Source organism: Oncorhynchus mykiss, chromosome 27, assembly GCF_057628025.1.
Source record: "Oncorhynchus mykiss isolate SJ-2025 chromosome 27, ASM5762802v1, whole genome shotgun sequence".
NCBI lineage: Eukaryota > Metazoa > Chordata > Actinopteri > Salmoniformes > Salmonidae > Oncorhynchus > Oncorhynchus mykiss.
Window position 1 is genome coordinate 24,664,965 of NC_143048.1, and position 23,532 is coordinate 24,688,496.

Consider the following 23,532-nt stretch of genomic DNA (forward strand, 5'->3'; position numbering starts at 1 on the left):
CTGTAGCGTTAAGATTTCCCTTCACTGGAACTAAGGGGCCTAGCCCGAACCATGAAAAACAGCCCCAGACCATTATTCCTCTTTCACCAAATGTTACAGTAGGCACTATGCATTCGGGCAAGTAGCGTTCTCCTGGCATTCTCCATCCCAGATTCATCAGTATTACTTCCAGATGGGGAAGCGTGATTCATCACTCTAGAGAACACATATCCACTGATCCAATGGAGTCCAATGGCGGCGAGTTTTACACCACTCCAAACGACGCTTGGTATTGCACATAGTGATCTTAGGCTTGTGTGCGCCTGCTCGGCCATGGAAACCCCTTTCATGAGGCTTCCAACAAAGTTATTTTGCTGACGTTGCTTCCAAGGGCAGTTTGGAACTCGGTAGTGAGTGTTGCATCCAAGGACAGATGATTTTTACGCGCTGCACGCTTCTGCACTCTGCAATCCCATTCTGCGAGCTTGTGTGGCCTACCACTTCGCGGCTGAGCCGTTGTTGCTCCTTGATGTTTCCACCTCACAATAACAGCACTTACAGTTGACTGGGGCAGATATTTGACGGAAAGGAGCCATGTTGAAAGTCACTGAGTTCTTCAGTAAGGCCATTCTACTGCCAATGTTTGTCTACGGAGATTGCATGGCTTGGTTGCTCAGTTTTATACACCTGTCAGCAACGGGTGTGGCTGAAATAGCCAAAACAACTCATTTTAAGGGGTGTCCACATACTTGTGTGTATATAGTGTATATACTAACCGTAGTGCCAAAGATGCCATCACTGTTGCAATATTCACCAACAAATTGTAATAAAAATGTTTAAGAACATCACTTTGTGGAAGCTGCTCTTTATTAAAAAAAAAAAAAATAACCTGTCAATGTCTGCTACACGTTTTAATTACATAAACAAAAATATAATCCACGCAAGACAAACGCAGAAAATATCCTGAATCAAACGTAGGTAGAGTCAGATTAATTGAATTGCTTTCATATTTCATACATCTTTCACTTCCCTCTCCGTTGAACAGTCAGTTTTATATACACAGAGCACCGATCAACAGTGCCCCTCTCTCACCCTGTTCCACTGGATCTTTATACAACTAATTTACATCAAAACTGTAACCCTTGTTTAGTGTCTGCAACCCCCAGACACACTCTCGTCTGGCTTCCAGGGAGTCAGAGCTGAGGTGGTGCGGGTAGCATGGAAAGATATGTTCAACATGAAAGCAATTCTTTCACATTCAGAGTAAAGGCAGCCATTAAACGGTCAGTGAGTCAATGGCATGCCAAGCTTAAAGCAAAATGGATCCCACCCCAGTGTGATGCTTCAGAATCGTGGATTAAGTGTTTTTCAACTAGACAGAAAAGTTGTTCCATTGCAAAAAACCCTAGGCACAGAATTGACTATATAGATTACTGACTCATACTGGAACCCCCTACTCCACTTGCACAGGGGAGATCATGAAATTTGACCTAGTAAAACTGTTCTTATCACAAAACTTGAAGAATATTTAGTGCTCTATCATTCCGTTTATAGGTGTATTTTATATAATATCTATTTTATTTTCTCTACATCTCCAATGAAACCATCCAACATCCATGTTAAATGCTGAGACACTCCCACAGGTACTATAGATTACACTATAGATTTTCTTCCTCAGTTTTAAAACCATATCATAAATAAATAAACAACACACAAGGAATGTCTACTGTAAACACAGTAAAAAAGACAAAAAACTAAAACAGGTGTAAACGTCATTAGCATCACTACTCAGTGACAGTTAAATAACTAGGAAATGGATCACTGATGATCGAATCAAGAGATGGAAGGATTCCTCTCCTCTTTTTCTTCTTGTCCCCCCTCCCCCTCCCCCTCACACTAGATTAGAACACCAAGCTGTTACACCCAACCACAGTAGTATTTCCAAATACATAATATCAAAGTTTCTCAGCACCCATAGCAGAGGATACAATGGATGAGGAACCCCTATAGGTACTTTTTAAAAACAGCAGCATCACTTGACGTCTTGGACAAATGACAGAATAACGACGGGTGGTGAATTATTTTCTTCCCATCGTCAGTTGGAGATGGTTTCCATGGTTTTCCTCCAGTCATTGCACTGTTCGTTGTGTTCTTGACATGTCTGTATTTGGGGTGGGGAGAGGGTGAACGTTTCTCTGAAGAGTTAGACTGGCAATGAAGACAAAGCTTTGCTGCTTCATTTTCTTCATTTTCTGAGACACGTCATATTACATGAACTGCATCTGTGGATGGAAATCACCATACAAGGATTTATTAGAAAATAGTTTTACCAGCACGCTCACGGTGGTGCTGAAATGGTCAACTGAATAAATGCAATGAAAAGGCATCAGAATGTCCCCAGAGCAAAAGCAACTGTCACATAAGATACAGCTGATGAATCAAGATTTCAGCAATGGCAACCTATATCAGCAAAGACATACTGGTTAGTGTAATTGAAAGTTTAAAAACATCCTGAAATGCATCTGCCAATTGTTTAAGCGAGCAAGACACAAACCAACTAATCAAGCCCATATAAAGCGCACGAGATATAGCGAGAGGAAATAAACAGCAGTGGTTGATCAGATGGAAGAAGCAGTGTGTTTGCAAATGAAGGAAGAGATGATAACAGTAAGAGAAGAGAAAAAAAAGAGAAGCATTAGTGTGAAGCCACGCTGCGCATGCATGTACATCCGCAAGCACACAGCATGCTGTACCTAAGAGACGCTCTACAAGAAATCCTTGAGAGAGAGCTGTGCAAATGGGTCCTGTCCGGGGGCTCTGAGAGGACTCTGGCTGGAAGGACTAGAGGCTGCAGAGGGCTATTTCAGGGAGAGGGAAAAACACACAGGAGGAGCAGAGGTCAGAGAGAGGAAGACAGTGTGTGTGAGTGAGAGAGAGGGGGAGCGATCAGATTGAATGAAAGAGAGGAATGACGGGTGAAAGAGAAGTTTCACCAAGAAGGGAAAATAATTGGGGACTTGAGGAAACTGATGACAGACAGATGTCCCTCTCCTCCTGAGGAGGTAAGCGTAAACTGGAACATTGTTGTTTTCACAGGGGGTAGTACACACACAGACACAGAACAGATACTGTAACTATACACCACACAGCACTGAATACACCTGGACACTGAACTCACACAACCCTACAATAGACATTTACCATCACACACGTCTGATTATTGTACAAACACACACCTGGGCACTGGAAACAGAGCCGAAGGGGTTGGGCGGCCTCATGATGGGCTGGTTGTACATCATGTTGGGTTGGTTCATCATACCCATAGAGCCAAGCTGTTGGGGTGGCTAAAGACAATATCATAGAGAAACATCAGGCATAATATACATGTTACAGTAGATTGCATAGCACAGAAGGATGGATGTATAGCACTTATTACTGTTACTCCAATTACTACTGCATGCCTATTAGTTCTCAGTGCTAGTTATACTGCATGGCTATTAGTTCTCAGTGCTAGCTATACTGCATGGCTATTAGTTCTCAGTGCTAGCTATACTGCATGGCTATTAGTTCTCAGTGCTAGCTATACTGCATGGCTATTAGTTCTCAGTGCTAGCTATACTGCATGGCTATTAGTTCTCAGTGCTAGCTATACTGCATGGCTATTAGTTCTCAGTGCTAGCTATACTGCATGGCTATTAGTTCTCAGTGCTAGCTATACTGCATGGCTATTAGTTCTCAGTGCTAGCTATACTGCATGGCTATTAGTTCTCAGTGCTAGCTATACTGCATGGATATTAGTTCTCAGTGCTAGCTATACTGCATGGCCATTGGTTTTTTTAATGACATGACTGTGTCTGCATGTTGCATGTGTGGGGGTGAGTGCTAACTACTGCATAGCTAAGTCCTTCAGTACTAACTACTGCATGGCTATGTCCCTCGGTGCTAACTACTGCATGGCTATGTCCCTCGGCGCTAACTACTGCATGGCTATGTCCCTCAGCGCTAACTACTGCATGGCTATGTCCCTCAGCGCTAACTACTGCATGGCTATGTCCCTCAGCGCTAACTACTGCATGGCTATGTCCCTCAGCGCTAACTACTGCATGGCTATGTCCCTCAGCGCTAACTACTGCATGGCTATGTCCCTCAGTGCTAACTACTGCATGGCTATGTCCTTCAGTGCTAACTACTGCATGGCTATGTCCCTCAGTGCTAACTACTGCATGGCTATGTTCCTCAGTGCTAACTACTGTATGGCTATGTCCCTCAGTGCATCCATCTGACAGATACTGACCATGCCATATCCCCCCACCATGCCTGTTGGTGTTGTGGCAGGGTAGGCCATGACTGGGGGGGTCTGTGGAGACACAAACACACCAATGAGAGCCTCCCGGGTGGCGCAGTGGTTAAGGGAGCTGTACTGCAGTTTCTGCAGAAACTCTGGGTTCGCGCCCAGGCTCTGTCGTAACCGGCCGCGACCGGGAGGTCCGTGGGGCGATGCAAAATTGGTCTAGCGTCGTCCGGGTTAGGGAGGGCTTGGCGCACCAGCGGCGCAGTGCGCGCTAGCCAAGGTTGCAAGGTGTTTCCTCCGACACATTGGTGTGGTTGGCTTCCAGGTTGGATGCGCGCTGTGTTAAGAAGCAGTGCGGCTTGGTTGGGTTGTGTATCGGAGGACGCATGACTTTCAACCTTCGTCTCTCCTGAGCCCGTACGGGAGTTGTAGCGATGTAGCTACTAAAAACAATTGGATACCACGAAATTGGGTATAAAAATAAATACAAATATTTCAAAAACACACCAAAACACAACATCTTCTCTCACAGATAATCCAGCAGACTAATGTCAAATCAAGATAACAACTTCTTAACAGAAGTGATACAGTAGCTAAAACACTCATCACAGGCAGGTAAGAGTACTGTAAGAGGCCAGTGTAGTGTGTATTACCATGGAGACGGGGTTCCAGGTGGTGTTTGGGGCTGCCTTGGGCTGCCAGTTGCTTCCGCCAGTCAGCCTCTTCTCCCCAGGCTGGCTCCAGTGGATGTCACTGTAGATTAAGACAGCTAATATTAGCACTGGCTCCTAACTGCTGCTGGTTATACAGAACAGTTCTTCATCTAGCACTGACCTGTTGAAGAGACTGAACAGCTCACTTACTTTTTTGTTGTGCCATTTCCAATCCCGAGATCTACAAGAGGATAGTAATATAAATGTGAGATGTACACATCCAGAAACAGTTAATTCTACTGCTATAGCTGTGTGACATATTGCGATCTAACATATATGAGTCAAAATATCAAGACACCATGATTCACTCAGGCAAAGATGAGAGTTGATCTATTTTAATCTGAATTAAATATCCTAGCGTGACGTTGTGACACTTACTGCCCACCAGGTTGGCCAGGGAGGAGTCCAGGTCAGCTCCGACCAGTTTGTCTGACAGCTGATTGATGGAGCACAGGGCCTGATTGGAGCCGACCATGGTGGGTTTCAGGATGTCTAAGGAGGACAGAGAGGTGTACATTGGTTGGATGTGAAACACCATGTCCATCAAATAGTAAAATATTCAACACCTCACCATCAGAGTCAATGCTGTTAACGCCGGTAGCTTTGGCTCCAAAGACTGACTCGAAATCCACCTGGAGTGCTCCTGGGGGGGGGGCCTGTGATGTTGTGGAGTACCCTGTAAAGAGGTCAAAGGGGAGGCTGCTCAGAACATGGCAGGTGCAGTGATGGATAAGCATTATCCATTGGTGTTAAAGTCAGACCTGTTACAGTACAGCTACAGGTTCACCAGTACTCTACCTCTGAATAGACCTGCTACAGTACAGCTACAGGTTCTCTACCTCTGAATAGACCTGCTACAGTACAGCTACAGGTTCTCTAGTACTCTACCTCTGAATAGACCTGCTACAGTACAGCTACAGGTTCTCTAGTACTCTACCTCTGAATAGACCTGCTACAGTACAGCTACAGGTTCTCTACTTCTGAATAGACCTGCTACAGTACAGCTACAGGTTCTCTAGTACTCTACCTCTGAATAGACCTGCTACAGTACAGCTACAGGTTCTCTAGTACTCTACCTCTGAATAGACATGCTACAGTGGAGGGCTCAGTGGGGTAGGGAGCCTGGTGTGGAAGGTGCTGGGCCATGGACACTGGACCACTACAGAAGGAGTCTGACAACGTCAAAGGAGGACCAGGAAGAATAAGAGAGCAAAGGAAAGCATTTCAAGGCACGGCAAGAAAGGCAGGCAAAGTGACAGTACAGACAGAAAGGAGACAGTTAACAGAAAATAGTTAGCAGTTGTATAGGGACACTAACAGGTAACAAGTAAAACTAATTCTAACAAAGTCAAAACAGGAACTGCACAAGGTATACAAATATCCTATTGACACTAAATTCCTCAAAATCGTCAGACTATCCTAACCATAGAGTTATTATTGGGCCACTAAACACATTACATGGGTTGAGGGGCGTATGTTTGCCTATGGGCTCAGGAAACATAGGCTGGGATGGTGAGCCATCGTAGTACCTGAGATGGAGTGTTCTATCCGCACTGTGCGTTTGTAATTGGTTGAAACGGACGAGTTTGTGTCAGTAAAGGGATTATAACGATCTAGAGAATCAAAAATAATATTGGTAAGTGAAACAGATTTCAACTTATTAAGAGGATACTACAACAGAAAATAATACAATTATTGGTTTGAAAAATCAGAATCTAGAAGCAATAGCCTATTTGAATACATTATGAAACAATATATATCAGCAGCAGGAAAACCATCATTTGAACATAACCAACTTGGTCAGAATTAACTTAGACATGGGTTTACTAGACTGTAAAATAAATTTGAGACCTCAATGTATGAAGCGTCATATTAGACTGGGAGCCTATCAAAAGAACATAACCAGTAACTCCACCGTCACAGTGTTAGCTTGTGGTTCTATCCTTAGCACAGTCCTATAATGGAAACATGGCATGTGGTTGCCTTGCATTTTAAGGTACACAACAAACATTTAACTTTAGAAAGCTATGAGATGATTTACATACAGACAGAAGTAACAACAGTACGGCTTATGGGAGACTTCCTTCAAACAGTCCCACAGAGAGACACATGAAGGGTATTTCAGGAGGAATAAAGAGTATCTTTACCACCAAACATTTCATGACCAGACGTCCTAGAGGAATAGCTAACACCGTCGGAGGACACGACAGGCAAGTGAGCGGCGGCATCGACAACGACTTTTGAGAGGAAAGGGTTAAGGTTTGGCATGGAGTCATCTCCAGCTTCAGCAGAGGTGAAAGGATCTAAGCAGGCAGAGGAGAGAAAGAAAGAGAATAGATAGAGAAGAGGAGAACAGGGGGATATCAGAGTCAGACGCAACAGGAAGAGAGGGAGAGCATGCAGAACAGGTCATGGTAGAAGACAGCAGACAATAGAGGGGTCCTGAGGTGGTGGCTGTTTCTCCTACCTGCCCATGCTGTGGCCACAGGAAGCCCTGTAGAACTGGCCTGCACTGAAGGGTTAAAGGTCTGCTGAATGTCAAACAGGTCACTCTCCATCTTCAGAGCACTGAGGAGAGAAGACAGCAGTGATGCAATACCTGAATCAACACTGGAAATGTAGCTGAACATTAGAATTACCAGATACACACAGACGTATTGAGGTATAGGTTCCCTCTAACAACAGATCTAGAATAAGAGCACTCTAAATCCTAAACTTAACCACTAGGAGGACAAAGAAATATCAGTGGTTATCATCAACTTCTAAATAATCCACGCTAACCTCTCTGGTCAACCACATGAGTGGGTAAGCTTCACAGCTCATAAGTGAAAGTTTACCCATTGGAGCAGCTGGGTGTGGAGAAGAGGTCTATGGCCGGGGCTGTGCTGATAGTGCCCCCGGTGGTGGAGACCGGAGACGTGTCTGTGGTGGCGAAGGAAGGCCTCTTAGAGAGCTCCTTCAGCCTCTGTTCCTGGGTGGAAAGAGTCCAAGTCAAATACAAACACTCTACAGATGTAGAATGTAGTGCGTAGACTGGAGGTGATGGTTGTAGTTATGTACAGTACCAGTCAAAAGTTGGGACACTCCTACTCATTCAAGGGTTTTTATTTTCACTATTTTCTACATTATAGAATAATAGTGAAGGCATCAAAACTATAAAATAACACATATGGAATCATGTAGTAACCAAAATAGTGTTAAACAAATCAGAATATATTTTAGATTCTTCAAACTAGCCACCCTTTGCCTTGATGATAGCTTTGCACACTCTTGGCATTCTCTCAACCAGCATCATGAGGAATGTTTTTCTTGAAGGAGTTCCCACATATACTGTGCACTTGTTGGCTGCTTTTCCTTCACTCTGAGGTCCAACTCATCCCAAACCATCTCAATTGGGTTGAGGTCGGGCAATTATGGAAGCCAGGTCATCTGATGCAGCACTCAATCACTCTCCTTCTTGGTCAAATAGCCCTTACACAGCCTGGAGGTGTGTTGGGTCATTTTCCAGTTGAAAAATAAATGATAGTCCCAATAAGCGCAAACTAGATGTGATGCTGCAGAATCCTGTGGTAGCCATGCTGGTTAACTGTGCCTTGAATTCTAAATACATCACAGACCGTGTCACCATCACACCCCCTCCTCCATGCTTCACGGTGGGAACCACACATGCAGAAATCATCCGTTCACCTACTCTACATCTCACAAAGACATGGCGGTTGGAACCAAAAATCTCAAATTTGGACTCATTAGACCAAAGGACAGATTTCCACCTGTCTAATGTCCATTTCTCGTGTTTTTTGGCACAAGCAAGTCTCTTCTTATTATTGGTGTCCTTTAGTAGTGGTTTTTTTGCAGCAATTCAACCATGAAAGCCTGGTTCACACAGTCTCCTCCGAAGAGTTGATGTTGAGATGTGTCTGTTACTTGAACTCTGTGAAGCATTTATTTGGGCTGCAATTTCTGAAGCTGGTTATCTAATGAACTTATCCTCTGCAGCAGAAGTAACTCTGGGTCTTCCTTTCCTGTGGCTGTCCTCATGAGAGCCAGTTTCATCACAGAGCTTGATGGTTTTTGCGACTGCACTTGAAGAAACTTTCAAAGTTCGTGAAATGTTCCGGATTGTCTGACCTTCTAAAGTAATGATGGATTGTTGTTTCTCTTTGCTTATTTGAGCTGTTCTTGCCATAATTTGGACTTGGTCTTTTACCAAATAGGGCTATCTTCTGTATACCACTCCTACCTTGTCACAACAGAACTGATTGGCTAAAATGCATTAAGGAAAGAAATTCCACAAATTAACAAGGCAAACCTGTTAATTGAAATGCATTCCAGGTGACTTCCTCATGAAGCTGGTTAAAATAATGCCAAGAGTGTGCAAAGCTGTCATTTAGGCAAAGGGTGGCTACTTTGAAGAATCTCAAATCTAAAATATATTTTGATTTGTTTAACCCTTTTTTGGTTACCACATGATTCCATATGTGTTATTCCATAGTTTTGATGTCTTCACTATTATTCTACAATGTAGAAAATAGTGAAAATAAAGAAAAACCCTTGAATGAGTAGGTGTGCCCAAATGATACTGTATGTAGGCCATACTGGATCGACCAAACGAGGCTTTGAATTGTTCAAATCATTGTCTGCATAACTGCAACATATCAGTGTAATTCACATGTAGATGGGACAGGCAACACAAAACCATGTCCATTCTCGTCAAATTCATGTTGTGATCCACGCATCATGACGGCTGTACCTTCAGTGCTTTGAGACGAGCCTGTTCCTCCTCCAGAGCAGCCTGCTTCTCCCGCTCATCTACTTTAGTAAAAGACATCCCTGTACTGGCCAGCGAGGACACTGCGTTGGATAGAGTACTAGCCCTGAAACAACACACAACAGTAAACACCCCTCGGCAGAATACTACAGCAACCCTGGCTGAAAACATCAATAACCATTACCCTCAATAATAATTTAACCAATATTGTGAAAGTGTTGCATGCTAAATGCTAACGATAATGCTAACGCTAAATACTATGCTAGCTAGCTACTGTTACACAAATGATTGTGCTCCTATGGTTGAGAAGCATATTTTGAAATCTGAGATGACAGTGTTGTTAACAAAAGGCTAAGCTTGAGAGCTAGCATATTTATTTCATTTCATTTGCGATTTTCATGAACAGTTAACGTTGCGTTATGCTAATGAGCTTGCCGGGATAAATACACTCCTGGATACAGGTTTTTTTGGTAGCCAAACATGACGCACCAAACGGAGCGATTTCTCCTAAACAAATAATATTTCAGGAAAAACTGAACATTTGCTATCTAACAGAGTCTCCTCATTGAAAACATCTGAAGTTCTTCAAAGGTAAATTATTTTATTTGAATGCTTTTCTGTTTTTTGTGAAAGTGTTGCATGCTAAATGCTAACGATAATGCTAACGCTAAATGCTACGCTAGCTAGCTACTGTGAGCTAGCATATTTATTTCATTTCATTTGCGATTTTCATGAATAGTTAACATTGCGTAATGGTAATGAGCTTGAGTCTGTATTCACGATCCCGGATCCGGGATGGGTAGATCAGAGAGGTTATTAAGAGCTTGGTGCACAAAGCAAATCAGTTATTATACCGGCAGCCACTTCTAGGCTACCTGCAGGGGGAGTAGTGGACTCAGTGCCAAAGACACTCCAGTGTGAGATGTAGGATACGTCCCAAATGGCACCCTGTTTCCTATGCACTACTTTTGACCAGGGCCCATAGGGCTCTGTTCAAATGTAGTGCACTATGTAGAGAATAGGGTGCCATTTGGGACGTATCCCATCCTGTACATACCTGCTGGCAGCAGTGGAGTCTTTGACTTTCTTCCCCTCTAGAGAGGCCAGGTGCTGCTCCAGAGCTTCCAGGAGGCTACTGGGAGCCTGTTGTAATGGAGAACAGCAGTTAGTATAGGCCAGGGTTAGAAACATGCAGTTAGACAGTACTGTACAAACACAACCATCTAAGGCAGTGATGGGCAACCTGGTTACTGTACTGTGCATACACTAGCTTTTTCCTGACAACATTTTCTGAAAACGTTTAACTGGTCATGTCACGTGGTGAGGAAAAACTCAGGTCCCTAACTATACTGTCCCATATACCACTATACCTTAGTTAATGGATTCTAGCTAGCACTTAGTTTACTGGGAAGTGTTTAGCTCCTCAATATGGGACAAATACTAACTCGAGACTTCAGGTGAAAGCCACATTGGATGAGTGATTTTGAAATGTGTGTAGATGACACGGCACTTTCAACATCCTACAGTATGTGGTGTTGAATTGGCAATGTCTAAGCACACCTGGGCAGTATGTTGGATGGGCTATGTGACAAAGAGAACTGTGTATACAATTTGTTTCACTCCTATAAAACACAATATCAATGAGATACAAAGTCAGAGTAGAGGCATGCAAAGACAACACCAAAGCAAGTCACAGACACAGAAGAAGAGTGAGATGAGAATACTTACACAAACTGTGAACTAAAGGTGGAAAGATAAGGGGAAATACAGAATATAAAGGTGGTGATGGTCAGAGATCAATATCTATATTGAACTGTAACTATAATGTATTTGAAGGGTATAACACTGTTGCAGGTGCCTCATAAAACATACAATAGGGGACATAACACACAATTAGTGTAATTGTACTTTCAAGGAAAAGTATGATCCTTGGTCGAGGAGGGATTTCCCATGGAAATACTGTAATATAACCAGTGTCACTGCAAAGACTGACTGTAGCACAACAGGTGTGGGGTGCCATCTATTCAATTTCCTGTACATTGTGTGAAATCTGAAGTACTGTAAGATACAGTCAGTTTGGACTCTTAACAGCTTAACACCTTTATTTACTGTAGATAGAGCCTAATCAAGAGGGGAAGAAGAAGAAAAAGTGAGAAATATGCCTCAATTGGCAACATGCGCTAGAGGACTTCATGCACTGAGCAGTGCCTTATCTCTGGGAGACGTGTGCAGGGTGGAGTAAATAGTGTGGAGGGACAACAGAGCTGATTAAATAAGAGGAGTTAATACTGAGATAGAGAGACACACAAAGAGAATACAGAATGAGAGAAAATAGAAAGTGATAGCAAGAAATAAGGGAGAGAAAGTGAGAGCCAGAGAGAGAGAGATGGAGACTGTAGGAATCTAACTGTCTTTTCAGTAGACAAACGGATAGAGTAAGTTCGGTGTGTAGGTGTTTTGTGCAGAGAATGTGTCTAATAGGTTATATCAGCAGAAGTAAATCCATCATTCAGTTTGGAGTGTAAAGTCTTACCTGGGAAAGGTCTGGAATGTCTCCTCGATCAATCCCCACCTGCTGTCAAATGAATATGTGCAAAGTTATAGTGGTGCTTCTAAATTAAAACGTTTTTTCTACCACTATACAATTTCTGCCACCATAATTTTCTCACAAAAAATGTAAATATATCAGGGGTTTTCCCCTTTAATAAATGGTATTGAATGAATGAATAGCATCAAACTCAAAGCAGGTAAAGAAGAAATCACCTCTGCCACTTTAAGGAACTCTGAGATTCGGGTCATTCGGGTCAGGAACTTCTTGTAGATATCCAGGCCCTCTTTACACTGGGTTTTCTTCATGTCAAAGTACTTCTCTGTGGAAAAAAAATTACAATTAAAAATAAGTGGGTATTAGCGCTGAAAATCTGTACACACACTAGGGATAAACTCTGTAGAGAATTTAGTCTCCATTAGTACAATTTAGTTCTGTACATATCAAAAGATCTACAGTACAAGGATCTACAAAGCACTTCTCCAGACTAAACATTTTAAAAGAGTATTGATCAGAAAATAGTGGAGTAAATCAAGTTGGAGTTGATGTTTTACCCAGCAGGTTGATGATGCCTTCGTTATATGCAGCGAAAAGCCTAATGGAATCTTTGAAGAGGAGCATGAATCCTGCATTGATCACTCCGTTTGTTAGCTCATTGGCATTAACCTGAAGAAGACACATCATTCAGTTTCACATAAGCCATAAGTTGCCCTTTTAACACATAATGACTTTGGCATCGCTGACAAACAATAAAAGAGCAGGTCAGTGAGGGGGAAAATAGCCTGTATCCATCTCTGGTTTCAGCACTGTCCATTCAGTAATCAGTATGCCTGACAATATGTTAGCCCCAGGAACCCTCTCATATTACAGTACATGAGCAGCACGGTTCTGAGGAGGTTGACCTCAGACTCACATTGAAGTCGAGGAGGGCGTCCATCTGGCTTTGTATGATAGGGATGGTCTTCAGTAGCTTCTCTGTATTCATGGTCCTCATCACCCCATCCACCCTGTTGAGATGTGTGTATGTGTAGTGTTAGATAGATGTTAGAAGCACAAAGGACAGAGAGGGAGGGAATCAGTGAGAATAGCCTCAGCCAGTCAATTTGTACTGCATGTTAACAAATCGTTCCCAGAGTTACAAAAATACTGTGATTACTAGATGGGATATAAAAAGCTTTGAAAATGTTGGAAAAATGATGACATTCTGTTGTTAAAATTGACAGGAATATTCTTAATTAAATATTTGAGCTGTCAAATATTTTAAGTATTTTTTTACACCAGCTAGCAGCTCTGCAAGGGGAAAGTGTTTATTGTAAGAAATTGTTTGAGCCTTTGAACTCCATTGACATACATTCGGGTCAGTCAAAAACAAACACACCACTTTCTTCGGTTATATGTTGGGAATTTCTTACCCTCGCTTTACTTTAGTGAAGTCAAAGGCAACCTGTCTGTATGACACAGCCTTTTCATTCAGATATCGACTGTACCTCCGGATAAATGTGGACATATCGTAGCCTGGGAGAGAGAGACCTGAGAAGTGATATAAATCTTACAGTTGTCATGAAAACCTACTTGAGAATCATGCTATATTCGTTCAAAAGTTAAATTGTTTCCTCTTATAAGTATTTGTCACTGTAACAGTTAAGGATGAGTTTGAGAAAAGCATTTGAGAGCCAAGGCCTCATACTTTACCTTGTAAACCACTTTTGTCCAAAAAATTACTGAGGTTGAATAATGTGTTCCTTGAAGCCAAGTACTGCACAAAGCGCTGTATCAAAGAAAAAGAGCGGTATCAATACGTGTTCTTACATTTTCATTGATCTACAGAAATAGAATAGGACTGGAGTACCAGAGTAATTTCCAGATGTTTATTAAAATCGCCTGGTTAGCAATTGATTGTCTTATTGTCTGTGACCTGAAAACTTCAACACTATAGCATTGCTGTTATAGATATAATATACTGTATATTACAGCAAATAATGGAATGAGTGATGAATGTAGCCATAGACAATGTTTCATTGAGTGGTGATTGTAAGCCCAGCTCACCTCATTACCGTAGACCATAAGGTGGTGTGTGGCGATGAGCGACTTGAAGACCACCACCCAGCTCGTGCTGGTGGTCCTCTCAAACAGTGAGTCAGCCAGCTGGGGAATGTTCACATTCATCTCATTGGTGCAATGGATCAGGTCTAAAGATGAGAGACAGACAGAGAGGGAGAGAGAGAGAATGTTAGCGATAGCTTGATGTCTAGGAAGACCATGGATAATTGATGTCAAGTAGTGACTTATGGCCACTGGCCAGTAGAGGTTAAAACAACTGTGGATACAAGGCATTTCCCCTATGGGGGAGTTGAATTTTGGGGTAAAGTTAGTTAATATTCTATGAATGACAATGTTTTGAAAATCTGTGTAAACAGGGACTCAGGCACTCTGCCCTCAGCTGCAATCTCATTCAATTAGCTTTAATTCAAGGTCTGGCTAATTGCCTAACTACACTCAAGACACTTAATTACTATGCTACGGTACTACAGGCTGCCTCTCTTTTTTGGCACGGTAATTCCTCAAGAGGGTCTACTGAAGTTCAATAGATGAAAGCCTGATGAATAAGTCACCATCTCTAAATCAAACAATATATTTTTGGTCAAATACACTATAGATACAAAGGTATGTGGATACCCCTTCAAATGAGTGGATTTGGCTATTTCAGCCACACCCGTTGCTGACAGATGTTTAAAATCGAGCACAAAGATATGAAATCTCCATAGAAAAGACATTGGCAGTAGAATGGCCTTACTGAAGTGCTCAGTGACTTTCAACGTGGCACCGTCATAGGATGCCACCTTCCCAACAAGTCAGTTCGTCAAATTGCTGCTCCGGTCAACTGTAAGTGCTGTTATTGTGAAGTGGAAACTAATTATTAGAATCAGGTGCGCTAGATTAGGGTAGGATTGAAAACCTACAGGACAGTAGCTTTCCAGGAACAGGGTTGGAGAGCCCGGATGTAGAGATTGGGTGATGCCAGTCAAACCTGTGCAGTCTGCCCATCTCCTATTCAGAGTTAGACTGAGTGATGAACAGATTGACAGTATAATAACCAGGCCTGGCTTTCTGGCCTATATTCTCATGTTTTCAAAGGAGGGGGGTCTAAGTAGGACAGCATAACCTTCCAGAGCAGCAGTTAGCATGGCTAGTTGATTATCCAGGGAAGACTGGGACTGGGGTGGGGGATGACAGTGCTGTCATGTTATAGACACTAGACAGCCTGCTAAATATTCACCGGAGTTCGCATTGATGATAGCACTTTTTTTAACTGCACCTTGATGGTGTCATATGTTGCAACACTGCTCTAAAAGTAGGTCTAACACAAATCATACTGTATGCAACACTGTACATGAAGACTGTAGCACAACAATTAACCATTTATGTGCAATTGTGTTGCAATCTCTAACGATATCTGGTATATTGTCAGGTAAAGCAGCCACACTGAGAACTCCTAAATATTACTGTGTGGACAGTGGGCCAGGAACGATGACAGTGTTATTTTAACAGCTCTTTATAGACGGCCTAGGCGGCCTACTCTTCTGTCTGTGTATGAGAGGCTGTAAGTGAGTCTAAGGTACAGTGCATTCATAAAGTATTCAGACCCCTTGACCTTTTCCACATGTTGTTACGCTACAGCCTTATTAAAAAATGTATTATAGTTTTTTTCCCCCTCACCAATCTACACACAGTACCCCACAATGACAAAGCAAAAACAGGTTTTTAGAAATGTTTGCAAATGTATTAAAAATAAAAAACTGAAATATTACATTTACATAAGCATTGAAGACCCTTTACTCAGTACTTGAAGCACCTTTGGCAATTACAAACTCGAGTATTCTTAGGTAAGACGCTACAAGCTTGGCACACATGTATTTGGGGAGTTTTCCCAATCTTCTCTGCAGATCTTCTCAAGCTCAGGTTGGATGGGGAGCTATTTTCAGGTCCTTCCACAGATGTTCAATCAGGTTCAAGTCCGGGCTCTGGCTGGGCCCCTCAAGGACATTCAGAGACTTGCCCCGAAGGCAATCCTACATTGTCTTGGCTGTGTGCTTAGGGTCGTTGTCCTGTCGCAAGGTGAACCTTCACCCCAGTCTGAGGTCCTGAGCGCTCTGGAGCAGGTTTTCATCGAGGATCTCTCTGTACTTTGCTCTGTTCATCTTTCCTGCGATCGTGACTAGTCTCCCAGTCCCTGGCGCAGAAAAACATACCCACAGCATGATGCTGCCACCACCATGCTTCACCGTAGGGGTGGTGTCAGGTTTCCTCCAGACGTGGCGCTTGGCATTCAGGCCAAATGGTTCAATCTTGGTTTCACCAAATCAGATAATCTTGTTTTTCATGGTCTGAGAGTCCTTTACGTGCCTTTTGGCTTCCATCTGGCCACTCTACCATAAAGGCCTGATTGGTTGTCCATCTGAAAAGTTCTCCCATCTCCACAGAGGCAGTCTGGAGCTTGATTAGTGTCCATTGGGTTCTTGGTCACCTCCCTGTCCAAGGCCCTTCTCCCCCGATTGCTCAGTTTGGCCGGGCGGCCAGCTCTAGGAAGAGTCTTAGTGGTTCCAAACTTCTTCCATTTCAGAATGATGGAGTCCACTGTGCTCTTGGGGACCTGCAATGCTGCAGAAATGTTTTGGTACACTTCCCCAGATCTGTGCCTCGACACAAGTCTGTCTGGGAGCTCTATGGACAATTCGTTCGACCTCATGGCTTGGTTTTTTATCTGACATGCACTGTTAACTGTGAGACCTTATATAGACAGGTGTGTGCCTTTCCAAATAATGTCCAATCATGTCCAATCAATTAAATTACATTTACCATAGGTAGACTAATCAAGTTCTAGAAACATCTCAAGGATGATCAATGGAAGCAGGATGCACCTGAGCTCAATTTCGAGTCTCATAGGAAAGGGCCTGAATACTTGTATTGTAATATCTAAAAACCTGTTTTCACTTTGTCTTTATGTGTGTTATGTGTAGATTGATGAGGGGGAAAAATTATTTCATCAATTTTAGAATAAGGCTGTAACGTAACAAAATTTGAAAAATTCAAGGGGTTTGAATACATTCCGAATGCACTATATTTCACATTGGACGGCTGATCGCGTTTGGGTGAGCCAACAGACTTCTGAGCCAACTTTCACTCATCCTGTCATATAATGGCTCCTGTACCTCAGGAGAGTACTGTAGGCCTAAGCTCAACTAACAGGTGTGAAACAACAGGCTGGCTGGCTGAATCAATTCACAACTTTAGCATAGATAGTCCATAGATTCAAATGTGATTAGAAGTGGGCACTTTCAGAGCACACAGTTTTCCAGTTGTTCCAGAGGTCAATGTCTGCAAAAGGAACCTAGGAAAAGCAATACAATATGTAGCTAGCCTACTACATTCTTCAGTTGGGGTCTGAACCAGCAACCTCCATGTCATTGTACCTGTGTGTCATGCAATATGCTCCTATAATCATGATAACAATGACATATGAAAGGTAACCTATTATCCATAACCTGCTTGCAGAAGAGATACAAAATCTTTGAGATTTAATCACATATAATTAAATGAGTTATAGTTGGAATTAATTAATGGACATTTATTGCATTCACTTTTACTTTTGCAATGGCAGGTGCTCTGCTGTGTGACGAGTAGCGTTTCTGAGGATGGTCACACAGATTAAAAAAAGGTCTGATGTTGCCATCAGAGTTAAATATGCAGTACCAGTCAAAAGTTTGGACACCTACTCATTCAAGAGTTTTTCCTTTATGTTTACTATTTTATAGAATAATAGTGAAGACATCAAAACTATGAAATAACACATATGGAATTAAGTAGTAACTGCAAAAAAAAAAGTGTTCAACAAATCCAAATAGACTTTTATCTCCCTCACCAACTTTAAACATCTGCTATCTGAGCAGCTAACTGATTGCTGCAGCTGTACATAGTCCATCGGTAAATAGCCCACCCAATTTACCTACCTCATCCCCAAACTGTTTTTATTTACTTTTCTGCTCTTTTGCACACCAGTATCTCTACCTGCACATGACCATCTGATCATTTATCACTCCATTGTTAATCTGCAAAACTGTAATTATTCGCCTACCACCTCATGCCTTTTGCACACAATGTATATAGACTCTTTCTTTTTTTCTACTGTGTTATTGACTTGTTTATTGTTTACTCCATGTGTAACTCTGTGTTGTCTGTTCACACTGCTTTGCTTTATCTTGGCCAGGTCGCAGTTGTAAATGAGAACTTGTTCTCAACTAGCCTACCTGGTTAAATAAAGGTGAAATAAAAAATAAATGAAAAAATATATATTTTATATTTGAGATTTTTCAAAGTAGCCACCCTTTGCCTTGATGACAGCATTGCACACTCTTCACATTCTCTCAACCAGCTTCATGAGGTAGTCACCTGGAATGCATTTCAATTAACAGGATGTGCCTTGCTAAAAGTTGATCTGTGGAATTTATTTCCTCCTTAATGCGTTTGAGCCAGTCAGTTGTGTTGTGAGAAAGTAGGGGTGGTATACAGAAGATAGAGCTATTTGATCTTTATTTTTGCCTTGATGACAGCTTTTCAACATTCTTGGCATTCTCTCAACCAGCTTCACCTGGAATGCTTTTCCAACAGTTTTGATGCAGTTCCCACATATACTGAGCACTTGTTGCCTGCTTTTCCTTCACTCTGCGGTCCAACTCATCCCAAACCATCTCAATTGGGTTGAGGCAGGGTGATTGTGGAGACCAGGTCATCTGATGCAGCACTCCATCACTTTCCTTCTTGGTCAAATAGCCCTTACACAGCCTGGAGATGTGTTGGGTCATTGTCCTGTTGAAAAATAAATTATAGTCCCACTAAGCGCAAACCAGATGGGATGGCGTATCGCTGCAGAATGTTGTGGTAGGCATGCCGGTTAAGTGTGCCTTGAATTCTAAATAAATCACAGACAGTGTCACCAGCAACGCACCCCCACACCATCTCTTCCATGCTTTACGGTGGGAACCACACATGCAGAGATCATCTGTTCACCTACTCTGTCTCTCACAAAGCCATGGCGGTTGGAACCAAAAATTTAACATTTGGACTCATCAGACCAAAGGACAGATTTCCACCGGTCTAATGTCAATTGCTCGTGTTTCTTAGCCCAAGCAAGTCTCTTCTCCTTATTGGTATCCTTTAGTAGAGGTTTCTTTGCAGCAATACTACCACAAAGGCCTGATTCACGCAGTCTCCTCTGAACAGTTGATGTTGAGATGTGTCTGTTACTTATGAAATATTTATTTGGGCTGCAATTTCTGAGGCTGGTTACTCTAGTGAACTTATCCTCTGCAGCAGAGGTACATCCAGTCCTCATGAGAACTAGTTTCATCATAGCACTTGATGGTTTTTGCGACTGCACTTGAAGAAACTTTCAAAGTTCTTGAAATTTTCCAGATTGACTGACCTTCATGTAAGATGGCGCCGGAGCAGAAGGCAGACATTTTACGCCTTAAAGTAATGATGGACTGTCGTTTATCTTTGCTTATTTGAGCTGTTCTTGCCATAATATGGACTTGGTCTTTTACCAAATAGGGCTATCTTCTGTATACCACCCCTACCTCATCACAACACATTGGCTAAAATGCATTAAGGAAAGAAATTCCACAAATCAACTTAACATGACACACCTATTAATTGAAATGCATTCCAGGTGACTACCTCATGAGAGAATGCAAAAAGTGTGCAATGCTGTCATCAACGCAAAGGGTGGCTAGTTTGAAGGATCTCAAATTATTTTGTTTAACACTTCTTTGGTTACTACATGATTCAATGTGTTATTTCATAGTTTTGATGTCTTTACTATTATTCTACAAAAACTTGTGGCAAAGAAATTCACGTTATGTCCTGAATACAAAGAGTTATGTGGTGTGTTGGATTTGCCCCAAACATCACTGAGTACCACTCTTTATATTTTCAAGCACGGTGGTGGCTGCACCATGTTATGGGTATGCTTGTCATCGGCAAGGACTAGGGAGTTTAGGATAAAAGTACATGGAATAGAACACAGGCAGAATCCTATAGGAAAACCTTTCCAACTGACACTGGGAGAGAAATATTAACCTTCCAGCAGGACAATAACCTAAAAAACAAGGCCAAATATACACTTGAGTTGCTTAACAAGACAACATTAAATGCTCCTGAGTGGCCTAGTAACAGTTTACTAAAAATGTCTGTCAGGTAATTACCAACAACCAACTTGACAGAGCTTGAAGAATTTTAAAAGGAGAATAACATGCAAATATTGGTCAATGCAGGTGTGCAAAGCTCTTGGAGACTGACACAGAAAGACTCACAGCAAACGTAAACACAGTAAATGCTGCCAAATGTAATTCTAACATGTATTGACTTAGGGGTGTGAAATGTGAATACATATGTAAATGAGATTTCTGTACTTCATTTAATACATTTGCTAAAATGGGGTGTTGTGTGTAGATGGGTAAGATTTGTTTTTGATTTAATCAGTTTTGAATTCAGGCTGTCACACAACAAAATGTGGAATAAGTCAAGAGGTATGAAAACTTTCAAAAGGCACTGTTCATGCATTTCCCTCAGCAGTGACAGACACACCTAGTAATGATAATAATATGGAATACACTTTGCATATTGGACTGAAAGCATTATCCTTGATACTTCCTCTAGGCCTACTGTGAAATATGAACAAGGTAGTTTCTACCTCTGAGCTGTTCAAAGGTGTTTTTTATACCCTTTCCTATGGTAAATATATCAAATAGACCTACTGAATTTACTCCCTGGAACATATATTTTCGGGGGCATTTTTGTATAGCCAAAACGTTTATGTACTGTATCATGGAGAACTGGTCAATTGTAAGATAAGATACACCGACTGATAATTACATGATAACTGTTTAGAGCAGGGAGCCTAAAGCTATGCGAAATGAAATAAACCGCTATACAGGCGGCTAGAAAGCTTGCTAATTTGACAGTAATGTTAATGATGAGTAGGAATACCCTGGAACTATACAAAATATATCTGATATTAAAAGTACTGTTGTTAACGTCCAGTTAAATAATGTTACGAGAATTATCATTGTGCGATCTCGTTTTTCTACAATATAACGTTATCCTTGATACATTTTGACAGGAACTAGCAATAACATTAGCCTATCCATTCAGCCTTTGGGCCTTGTGTAACCATCGCCATAATTCAAGAAATGCAGAACTCTGACTGGTTTTAATGAAGAATGACACATTATATCAGAAACACTTGATTAATTCGATACTTACAATCCAAATGTTTCTTTTTCGGGCCCATTATTTCATGTGTGGTGGCCTTGCATACTGTTTTCGACACAGCAGATCCAGTTACACTGTGCTGGGCTGCAGTTATCCTGTCAGTAATGCTCTGCCCCGACATCTTCGTTTATTGATGCAACAAAGAATTTGAAAAATCACAATATGTCTATAAAGTTACAAATTAATTGAATGATATAATCTCTACGGTTGACACCTCCTGTCCACCGCCTATTTAAAAATAAAATAAAGAAAGGGGGAAAACAAAGAAAAAGACAGGGCGACGAGGCGGAAGAAAAATGATACAAAGAAATTCAAACGTATCCAACGCTTGACTATTTCAGTCTTATGTTGATCCAACTGACGCCTTTGATCAAATAGATTTCATAAATAAAGAAGCGGCGGTAGATTTGGTGGGTTCTCTCGCTGACTCATTCTCTGCCCATCTCTCATCCCGATCTCTCGCTCACTGGATCCCTGTGTGTCTCCTGTCTTCGTATTGACACTCCTGCTGTGTTTAAAGGACTAGAAGCATTCAGGGAAATGGCGGGCCTGCTCTGCTCTCAGAAAGGTTAGGATGTATGACGTTATACGAAGCATGCCGACCTGGAATCAGATTTTACATCCATAATCCATAACATTTTATTCTGTGCAGGTGTCCACAACTGATTGTGGTCTTGGTGGGAAATTAATATGCCAGACCACAGCAATTAGGCCTAAATCAATATTCTGCAATAATTTCATAATATTTTCACATTTCTCAAGGTAAACTGGGCATATGCCCACAGTTCTTTTTTTTTTTCTTGCAACACATTTGTCCAAGTCCCACTCCCTGCAGGCTGCTATTGAAGCTTTAGTGCTGATTAGGCCTAGGCTACACTGCCTGGGTTCTTCTTCTTCTTCTTCGAGGTTAACTGGCAGACTGCACTCATAAGGTGTATTGCCGCCACCTACTGTACGGGGTAGTAAAAAATACCCCAAAAACAAAATCTGTTTTGGATGAACAAATTCCTACCATATACCGAAAATAAAAAACACGAACCAACGCTACTACCCTGAATTTCAAACCAAACCAAAAACGGAACTATTCAGATCCCTACACTGGCTCAGGAACCTGAGAGGGGAACCTCTTTATTCAGTACTCCCTGTAACATTTCGGCTGTAAAGACTGTGGGACATCCACTACCATCTCCTCTCTACTCACTCCTTCAGCTATTTTCACTTCCTCCACATAGAAGACCTGCTGGATGGCCCTGATCCTAGCTGCTGCGACCTCCTTCATCCATGCAAGGCACTCTGGGAACATGATTCCCATCACAATTACAACAACATACTTTATCTTACTCTTCAACTACTACATATTTATTCCTTCGACAAACACTTGCCACGTGTCCAAACTTTGTATAATTGTAACACTGCAGCGGCTTCTGTACATATGGTCTCACCGCATATCTCACATACCCAAGTTTTACATAAGTTGGTAGAACTACTTCATGAAACGACAGTAAGACCGATAGGCTTCGCTCCTTCTTTCTGTTTATCAGACAATTCAAGGGAAGTGCATCTACCACTCCTAGAATGTCCACACAGCCTCTATGTCCAACGAGACACCAGAGATGACACATTTAACCGGTGCCCTACTCTGAAAATCATAGCTTTCCACATCATACGTCAACACCTTGTTGAGCCGCAGAGCTTTCTCCTTTTGCACTTTTGAAACACACAAAATCAACATCATACCACTCCTGGTCACTCTGAACGATTCCACTTTATCTAATTCGTCCTTCACCATCTTCGAGACTGCAAACTGGTCACCCCAAAAAATATCCTTGCTTGTGAATCACTCTCCAACCATAAACTGCTGTTCATTTCCAACTTTAGCCCTTTTACTCCACTGTTCTTCACC

The 23,532-nt window shown here is 41.9% G+C and overlaps 1 protein-coding gene across 50 annotated transcripts; it reads right to left on the reverse strand.

The window, feature by feature from the left end:
• Positions 1-828: 828 nt before the first annotated feature.
• On the reverse strand, positions 829-22,532 carry picalmb (phosphatidylinositol binding clathrin assembly protein b). Of its 50 annotated transcripts, none has more exons than XM_036964796.2 (23): positions 21,621-22,532; positions 14,346-14,488; positions 13,992-14,067; positions 13,712-13,829; positions 13,213-13,306; positions 12,854-12,965; positions 12,515-12,621; positions 12,285-12,326; positions 10,809-10,894; positions 9,734-9,857; positions 7,821-7,948; positions 7,451-7,551; positions 7,131-7,286; positions 6,513-6,596; positions 6,060-6,155; positions 5,555-5,659; positions 5,362-5,475; positions 5,134-5,164; positions 4,924-5,023; positions 4,274-4,336; positions 3,216-3,323; positions 2,733-2,837; positions 829-2,261 (listed from the first exon to the last, which is right to left on the reverse strand). In XM_036964796.2, exons 1-22 carry the CDS (start codon positions 21,748-21,750, stop codon positions 2,745-2,747), a joined length of 2,211 nt encoding a protein of 736 aa, XP_036820691.1. In that variant the 5' UTR covers positions 21,751-22,532; the 3' UTR covers positions 829-2,261; positions 2,733-2,744. The 50 variants fall into 50 exon arrangements, with proteins under 50 accessions (XP_036820691.1, XP_036820688.1, XP_036820694.1 ...); XM_036964793.2 differs by having other exon boundaries at positions 7,821-7,954; XM_036964799.2 differs by having other exon boundaries at positions 13,712-13,814; positions 21,621-22,501.
• Between the last annotated feature and the right edge of the window lie 1,000 nt (positions 22,533-23,532).